This window comes from Typha latifolia, chromosome 15 (genome assembly GCF_019914945.1).
Source record: "Typha latifolia isolate L0001 chromosome 15, TyphaL0001v2, whole genome shotgun sequence".
Lineage (NCBI taxonomy): Eukaryota > Viridiplantae > Streptophyta > Magnoliopsida > Poales > Typhaceae > Typha > Typha latifolia.
Genome location: NC_133100.1, coordinates 5054737 through 5064522, shown reverse-complemented (window position 1 = coordinate 5064522; position 9786 = coordinate 5054737). Strand labels below are relative to the sequence as shown.

The following is a 9786-nucleotide window of genomic DNA, read 5'->3' as shown; positions in this document are numbered from 1 at the left end:
ATCCCAAGGTTGCTTCATAAATACCTCCTATTAATTGTTGTTTTATCGGAATGCCATAGATTCTCCTTATGCAATAATCTCTAAATATTCATACTTAAAAGCATAGCACGCGATAATGTTGAAAAAAATTAGACTAAGAATGAGTTAAGCTATCTCATTGTAATCGTTTTAAAAGGGTAAAGTCCCAAGAGTGAAAATTTCCGGGGTTGATGGAGGAGCACAGTTGTTCTTTTTTATTTTTTATTTTTTTTATCATTTCACTAAGTTGGCCATTTTAAACTGTTTCTATTTTGATCTTTGAAATACAAATGCGATCGTAGGTGCAATTAACACCCAATATTACACGTGGCATAGTGAGACCATCCCTCGCTACATTAAACTAATAAAAATATCCGTAATAATCCACAGTATTACTCCTCGTCCAAGTTTTCTTGGCACCTAAGGAACGCTCACGAAGTCCATAAGAGGGACGTGGAAGTGAGACAACGAGCCGTGCGATGCCGTGATCTCTGTCAATCAACCACGCGATCTCCGCTCCGGCTTACGGCTACGCGGTGGAATCGAAGCTTAGATTCCTTCCACCTTCCTCGATCTCCCCGTACTTCTTCTATCGCTTGCTCCCCCTTTAGTGTCTGAACTTTTTAGCTGCTCACCTAGGGTTGGGTTTTCGCCGTCGGCGGCTCGCGTGAGAGATGGCTCGCCCGATGGTTCCCTTTCCGGCGATGGAGCCCCAAGTCAGCCCGTGGAATTTGGTGATTAAGGTCCGATGTTTCCCCTCCTCGTATCTGATTCTGTTTTTGTTGGGCTTATACGTATCAATTTCGATTTTTTGTTTTGTGTTTGTTGTGTTGGCTGAAGAGACGATCCTTTTTTCGTTCCCATTTTTTGGAGTTGATATGATCGGTACCCCTGATAGTAAGTTATGGATATTTATTATTTAGGCTATATTCTACAGTTGTTATGTTGTTTTTGGTTCGGGTCTGTGATATCATCCTGATTATTTCTTAGTAAAACTTTATACTAATGTTTTGATAGCATTTCTATACGCTTTGTTCATGTGGATTAAATTGTCTGTGTATCAATTTGTCTTGCCATGGCATCACATCGGGGGTCTGGTGGCCTGAATTGGGTGATACTCTCGCTTGATTTAAGTTCAATGGGTAGGATTACTTGTTTGCTAAGGTGCGTTTAATCTGAATCTGGTGATCACTGGTATCCGCCCTAAGCAGATGATAGATATTTATCCGCTGTTCCTAATGATTCTATGCATGATTTGAAGTTTAGTTTCAGTTTCAATCCCAAAAAGATGGAATGTTTCAGAATTTCACTAGGTTTAGGATTTGGGTTTGGATTTTCGTGTTCTTCCAGATTTGGTCATTTAAAAAAAAATAAAAATCAAGAAAGCTCTGAAAATTCAAGAAAATCAGATATAGTAAGTTTGATGCTGCTGACAATTTTTTGACCAAAAATAGCATCTTTTTAAAGTTAAATACCCTAATTAATAGACTCTCTCTCAAATTTATGCCTATATAGGTTAGTTTATGATATGTTGGAAGCGACCTCATTCGCAGCGTATAAAACTGCTAATAATGGTAGCGATTTACCTGAGAAGTAAAACACTGACAGTTTTAGTGGTTTACTTGTGAAGCAGAATGCTTGTCTAGAAATTAATAAATGTAAACATTTTGGAAAAAATGACAAAGAAAAGGAATAGAAATTATTCATATATAAAGATTGGAAACCGGAAAAAGCCACTTAACCACATTGAATTTAGGCTAGAGCCTACAAATGTCTATGTCATCATCTCACAAGGAGCGAAGTACTATTGTTTAAGTAATTTAGAGAGTGATGCCATCATGCTAATCATATCAAATGATTTATGCCACTTAGCATAATTAACAAAACTAATAATGACCCTTCGAAGTTAATCTAACTAGGTGAATCATTGGGAGAAACACTCTCATGATGACCACATCATTGATATATATAACTTCTCAATTTTTCTATTTCTACTCCCTATGGCATGATATGTAGATTGATCTAACATTATCATGCGATCACTCGTCAAATGTAGAAGGGAGAATCTCTTCATCGTATCAACATGGGTATCTCTAGTACCACTAATGCTATTATCTCTAGCTGTCGAACAAATTGTCCTAGTAATTCCTCTCATCTTTGTCTCCCTTGTAACTCATCCAATCAATCGTTATGCCTATCATCCAATAGTCTGTCTTCGACTTCCTTGATATATAGAATCAAGAGTATTCTCCATGGATTATAGTTTTGGCCGATCCAAAGTGGGATTGGCCAAGACGGATCGAGATCGATCGTAACCAATCCCGATCCCCAGTCAAAATTAGTCTATTTAGTGGTTTTGATCAAGTATCAGTTGGATCCGCTGGTACCTAATCCGTTTTGATTCAGGATCGGTCATATCTCGAGATGGTTACGGTGGAGGGGAGAGAGGGAAAGATAGGGAGGAAGAGAGAGAGAGGAAAGGGAGGAGTAAGAGAGAGAAGAAGAAAGAGGGAAAGAGAGGGAGGAAGAGAGTATGGGTTGCAGCGGTAAGAGGGAGAGGTAAGAAGAGGGGAGGAGAAAGGGGACAGAGAGACGTGGAGAAAAATAAAAAATAAAAAACTATGCTAGAAAGGGAGAGAGGTGGTATTCGATGAGGGTGAGGGTGAGGGTGAGGGTGAGGGTGAGGGTGAGGGTGAGGGTGAGGAAGAGGATGAGGGAGAGGATGGGGGAGAGAATTTCTTTTAAAGAAGAGAGTTAATAAGAGAGAGATAGTGGGGAGAGAGTTTGATAAAAGAGAGTTAATGGGAGAGAGAGTTAGTGTGGGAGAGAGTTTGATAAGAGAGACAGTTAGTGGGAGAGAGAGTTTGAAAAGAGAGAATTAATAGGAGAGAACGTAAATTTTCTTTTAATTTGTGAGAGAGAGAGAGAGATAGTGAGTGGTAGAAAAAGGGGAAGATAGAGATTGCAAAAATCGTATTTATTGCTTAGTTTTAGGCTTTATATATGATTAATTTTTATTTATATCTTACTATTATTTTTCAAACAAATTTAGAATATTTTTGTATTTTAAAAATTGTTTTGCTGCCGATATGGCCAATATGTATCATTTTTTCAGACGGCCGATCCCGATCTTGATTGTGATACATGGAATAGTATTCTCAATCAAAAATTCAAGCCTCAGTTCACTTTATGAATAACTTTTTTTTAAATACAACTTTTTTCTCCATAATAACAGTTAAACATCATAATAACCCAATTCAATATAAATACTATTCATCAAAATTATATCTTATACGACACACTAACCCAATTACTAATTTGCCCTTCATATCTATCCCATTAACCTATTTTATATCAAATCAAAGGGTATATATGGTAATTTAATAAAAAATAAAATATATTTTTCAATTTTTTTATTCACTTTATATCACATCAAATATAATTATTACACTCTTATCCCAAAATACAAGTGAACATAAAAATAGTTGTTTCTGAAAAATAAATATCTCATTTTGGGAATATTAAAAAAAATCTATTCGAAAATTGGCTTTCTTTATAAATTAAATGAGGCTCAATTGCTATCAATAATTTGTCTGCCTTAATTTTTTTCCTTCAATCTTATATTATAATGGCGGAAAAGTCCTAGCTCTCCATTCAAAGAGAAGGTTGTCAAATTTACTTCACACTGATAAAGATAATAGTTTGGTTTATATTTTTTTTGTTATAAATTTAGTGTCTTCTCCCATCTATAAATGGATTATTATTGAGTTGAATTATTATTAAAAAATAATCGAAATAACTTTATTAATACCAAGTTGCCTAATTCTTAATCTATATCTCTCTATTTGAAATATGTCCTTCCATATATCTCATAAGATAATTTTCTGATTACATTCAAAGTTCAATTAATCCTTTATAAATACATAATTCAATTAGGATTGTACTTCACATATATATAGAGGCTAATCCTAAACTGACTCGAACTTAAATTTGCCTTAAAGACTTATATAATTTAATTAGGACTTACCTTAAAAGTTTATATAACTTAATGAGACTTGCTTTAAAGGCTTACATGACTTAAGTAAGATTTGTCTTAAGGGCTCATATGATTTAAGTAGAATTTGCCTTAAAGGACTTATGACTTAACTAAACTTGTCTCCTTATCTTTCTCGGATTAATTCTCTATTTCGTTGTAGATAGAGTTCAAATCTAAAAACACGTTGAATATGAAAGTTCTAGATCATGACGATAGTACCCAACTAGTTCATAATATTTGGACGTCAGATATTCATCTTTCGATTTTTTTTTCTGAAATTGAGCAGAATTGAATAGCTAATTAAACAAATTCTAACATATTATGATGCTAAATAAATTATATGAGCAGATAAAATAAATAGACTCGATCCATTGAGCCCAATGTCCCCCATGGTGTGATGTGATCTAATTCGATTCGCATCACTATCGTAAATACTATTGGTGTGATTGGACATTTCTTCGGTCAATCTCCCATTTTTTGTAATCTTTATTTTGCCTTTTACGTAGTAAGCAATGCAATTTCACACTTGCAAATTTTGCATGTGCATGATTGAATGCTGAGGATGTCAATTGAAGTTCCATTTGCGGTTTTGCCGCCCTCCATCATTCTCTTTGCATTCCTATTTGTCCTGCACATTGATAAATAGGACTTCTATGCTATTTTCTGTATGATTAGTTTGATTATCTTGATTAAGTGAATTGAGTGATTAATTAGTATTGTTGGTATTCTGCATTTAGTTGTAATCTGTCATGTATGTCCTAATTCAGTCTGACAGATTGTCGAGGTTGTTCTTATTTGAGTCCTTGGACAATTAGTCACATCTACTTCCAGATCGTTTCAAAAGGGGAAGAGAAGAAAAGGAATTTAATGTATTTTGAGAAGAACTTTGGAACTAAAATGGAATGTATTCTAAGTGCATGTATTTTGGTCTATTTTCCTTTTCTTCTTGGATCTTACAATCCTCGATCTGATCCTTTGTTCCCAGTCCTGCAACTTCTCGACTGATCCAGTGTAGGATCTGACTTTAAAACCCTTGATCATTCCTTTTTATTGGAAAAATGTAGATTTTCAAGTAGTCAGCAATTCATGGTGGTTTAATTTTTGTGTTGGTGGAAGAACTTTATTTCCTAAGATCAATAGAAGATTCTTTCAACTCCCTGTTATTATTAAAGATAAGATTCCCAACAATACTTGTCTGGAGGTGACTAAGCTTATCATGGTTCAAATTTTTTTAGAGACTATAGCCTCATTCTTGTGAATATAAATAATTAGATAGTTCTAAAATTTAAGAATCTTTACTCAGTTTCGCACTATTTCCGTAGTAGAGTACCCTATTATGAGAAAGTTGAGGATTCTTTTATACTTTCCACTAAGATTTCTCTCGTCACATAATCAACATTGTTTCTTTTAGTTTGTGATCCTTGTCTGTTGTGTTCTCAAGTAGTAGTAATTTATGGCTGTAAACCTTGTTGATCACTGTCGGTGCAGTTGTTAGCGAAACTCCAGTCATCGACCAATGATTAGCTATTTTACATTAGTTTTCTATCTTGTTGGTTCTCTTTTCAGGAACTTACATATCATTCCTTGTTCATGTCAGTTTTGTCCTTTTCATTTCTTTTAAATATATTTATTAAGCTACACTGTTCCAGTTTAATTCTGCAATGGCTTTTCATGCCGATTTTCTTTGCATATTGGGCCTGTTTTTGTAGCTTAGTAAATGAATCTATGTGGGTAATACATCTTTGGACAGTTTCTTTTGTCTTTCAAAAAAAAAAAGTTATCATCGGACAGTGGGAAATGAAACCTGTTCCTTTCCACTCACGAAACTATATTACTGCCTTTTTATTGCCTCAGTGTGTCTAATGGATCTGTTATCAACAGAAATTTACTTCTTTATCTAGTTCTTTTAACATTTTATCTGTCCTTTTGAGAAATTCCTCTTAATTTCTGTTTTCTTTTTCTTTTCTAGGTAAAATATGGTGACATTCTTAAGCGGTTTAATGTTTATGTGGAAGGCCATTGCTTGGATCACAACATGACTACACTAAGAACAAAAATTATTAATGCTTTTAAGTTCAGATCAGATGCTGATCTTACTCTTACCTATACTGATGAAGATGGTGACATTGTCATACTGGATGATGATGATGATTTGCGTGACGCTGCTGTTTGTCAGCAATTGAACCCTCTTAGAATTAATATTCAGTTGAAATATGCTGGGCTTGAACTAGAAGCTCAAACTGCAGATCCTACTCCTGTGAGGTCAGTTAATCCTGAAAATCAGCTTGTGCAAATAAGTTCATCTGTTGATGATGCATTGAAATCTCTACCAGAGCCATTTCGTAGTACAGTTTCAAATCTCTCTCAGGATTTGTTTTCCAAAGTAGCATCAGCTGCACCAGCATTTTCTGAGCTTATGGATGCTCTCAGTAAGTTGAATATATCAAGCGATAGTCGGATGCCCAACTCTGTGGCTGGTGATTCATTTGGCTCGACCAGTGGTCAAATGATACAACCAGTGAATATGAATGTTAATGATGAGCTAGTTCCTAATAATCCATGCCCGATATCTGAGCAAGTGCCAAGCATTGGATCCACTCACCAAGCTCCCGAAGACCTGCAAAAGCAGTCTGTAACTGATAACATGATGCTGGGCGATATGGTCAATACTCCTGTTGATCTTAATATTGAAGCTACTCAAAATCCGTGCGCATCATTGTATCCTGATATTGATGATTTATTATCTCCCGGCTGGACAAACAACACTAATGTGGAGCATAAGGAAACTAGGGATGCTCATGTTTATGGGAAATCTGTCACATCTGCCACTCTTTTCTCTTCTCCTCCTGCTGATCCATTCATGGATCGAAATTTTCAGACCGAGGCATCAGGGAGTTTTCTTGCTCCAAGTTTTATGTATGGAGTTGCTGACATAACGGGAAATGAAAGAAATGATAAACATATTCAACTGCCAACGGGCACAGCTTCTTTGATACCGAATCAGGCTTTTATTTCTCGTAACTCTTTCATGGCAAACAATGCACCATCACCTAAAGTTCCTTTTCTAGGTGGGAATTTCTCCATTGGGCCGCACAGGATTTCTGGTGCCTACTGTGAAGACATGCTCCGAACTTTCCATAGAGGGATTAGATGTGATGGTTGTGGAATGCATCCAATCGTGGGGTCACGCTACAAGTCTATTGTGTATGGTGCTTCAGTTTCATTTGTTTTACTTTTGATTGAGGCTCTAAAATTGCACTTAGTCAAGCTTTCTGAGGCACTCTGATATTAATTCACTTTTGGCTCTTCGCAGGAAAGAAAACTATGATTTATGTAGCATTTGTTTTTCGCAAGTGGGTAATGAAGCTGATTATACCAGGATAGACAGATTTTCTTCCTCTTCCAACAGAAAGGTGAAGGACATTCAAAATCTGGGATGCTGAGCTTCTTGTTTGTCTATCTGGTTTTGTAATAGAAATGTTTATGTTACATTCTGATCTCTTCTTAATTCCAGTGTCTAAGATATCGTTCTCCATCCCATGGTTGTGGGATGAGACCTAAGCGAGAAAAACTAGAAAGCCGGTTCATTCAAGATGTGACCATCCTAGATGGGAGTCTGATGGCCCCTTCTACTCTCTTTACCAAGATTTGGAGGATGCGTAACAATGGTACTGCCCAATGGCCTTATGGTACACAACTTGTCTGGATTGGCGGGGATGAATTTGCAAGTCAGCACTCCATTCAGTTGGAGGTGTGTAGATAACATGTTTTATGACAGTTTGTTGGTTTTATTCTACGGTTAACTTGCTTTATACCTGGAAATTTTGTTTCTTTTACCACAACAGATTCCGGTGAGTGGCTTCCCTGTGAATGAGGAGATAGATATTGCTGTTGATTTTATGGCTCCATCAAGGCCTGGTAGGTATATTTCTTATTGGAAATTGGCATCACCTTCTGGGCAGAAATTTGGTCAAAGAGTTTGGGTTTTTATTCAGGTCCCTATTCTTCCACACAGTTTTCCTGTATTACTAGATATCATTAGTTTATTTATGATCATGATCCTTTTACTTTTTGATGCGAGAGCAGGTGGACCAGCCATGTTCTTCTAGTGATGGCGTCAGATCTGTTCCGAACTTGAACCTGCCTCCAGTAAGCAGTGCACAGAACGGAACGAGGACAATAGATGTAAACGCTGATCCTTTGGATGATTTTTATCCAGAACCTAGTATAGTTAACACTTCAGAGGAATTGGTTAAGCCTTTGGTTGATGACTCCCCAAGAAATATCCTGAAGCCTTCTGTCCACGAAGAGAATATACAGCCCATGCCTACAGTTCAATCAGTACTATATCCTATTATTGAATTCCCACCATCCTCATCTACTGATTTTCCAGTTGCTTCTGTGCCAACACCTGAAGCAGCTGGTGATGGCAACCTTGTGGAGGATACACTGCTCAAGGAGCTCGAGGAGATGGGCTTTAAGCAGATTGAATTGAACAAGGAGATTCTCAGGCTAAATGATTATAACTTGGAGCAGTCTGTTGATGATCTCTGTGGCTTTGCTGAATGGGGTCCACTTCTTGCGGAGCTGCAGGAAATGGTAATCTAGTCATATGCATTGCTTCTGCTTACCATCACCACAAACTTCGTCTGGGTTTTCTTTTGGGATCATTATGAATTTTTCTTGTATTGATGTGGCTGCAGGGTTTCTATGATAAGGAGAAGAACAAGAAACTGCTGGTGAAATATGGTGGGAGCATCAAGCGAGTTGTGCTGGATCTTATTGCTGGAGAGAAGGCGGAGTAGTATATGTATGGTTAAACATACAAGCCTGTATATATTTAGAGGTCAATAAGGAGAGGATAACAGCGTTATATTTCCCTCTCGTATCATGTGGTACTGCAAGACAATTATGTATGCGTACTAATACTTCTATAAATAGAACATTGTGTAGCAATCTCTTTACTTGTCAAAGCTTTTCATTAGGTTAGTTAAAAGGCATCAAGACTTCAAGCTGTATATTGTCATTGCGGTCTGTGTATTTCGTTATGTTGTTTGGATTGATGTGGTTTGCTCAATTCTGTATTTTGTGGCAGTAATGCAGCTCTTATTGTATATACAAAAGAACTTCACAGTACTAGATTGTTTCAGTACAGTTGCATCATATGATATATTAATTTTTTTGAGTTATATATATTTTACCACTCCATACTTATGTCTAAATTACTTCTCGTGATTTAAAAAGGTTCTACATTAGTTTTTATATTTATAACTAAAATGACACTGTTAACTATTCTATTTAAATTAACGGAGCTCTTTCAGAGAATTTTAAAAATTAAATGGTGGGTTGAATTTCGTTTATTTTTAAATTTTTATGGATAACAATATTATTCCCCTCTTATAAGGTTATTTTTTTTAAAAAATATGCACATACTTTCTTTTCTTACTTTTAGATTGTGCCAACTATATAATAAATTTTATTAAACATAATTTTTTACGAAAAATAATACTTATAATATCTAAAAATAAGTCAATTATGGGGTTAAAAAAATTAGATAAAAAATTCATCTATTTACCTAATAAACACAACGGAGTCATTTTGATTATTTGGGCATGCTCTATTTAACTTTGACAGAAAAACTGACTATTTCAATTTAGTCGTAAGTATAGGGATTAGTTTAAAAAAAAATTAAATATAAAAAATAAATAATTTTAGACATAAGTAGAAGCGGT

The 9786-nt window shown here is 35.7% G+C and overlaps 1 protein-coding gene across 1 annotated transcript; it reads left to right on the top strand.

Annotated features, from left to right (window-relative positions):
- The first annotated feature begins 353 nt into the window (after nucleotides 1-353).
- Nucleotides 354-9190, top strand: LOC140801735 (protein JOKA2). Its single transcript, XM_073157003.1, has 7 exons — nucleotides 354-761; nucleotides 6024-7258; nucleotides 7368-7467; nucleotides 7569-7805; nucleotides 7900-8049; nucleotides 8141-8653; nucleotides 8758-9190. The coding sequence occupies exons 1-7, from the start codon at nucleotides 693-695 to the stop codon at nucleotides 8857-8859; spliced, it is 2406 nt and encodes an 801-aa protein (XP_073013104.1). The 5' UTR covers nucleotides 354-692; the 3' UTR covers nucleotides 8860-9190.
- The last annotated feature ends 596 nt before the right edge of the window (nucleotides 9191-9786 follow it).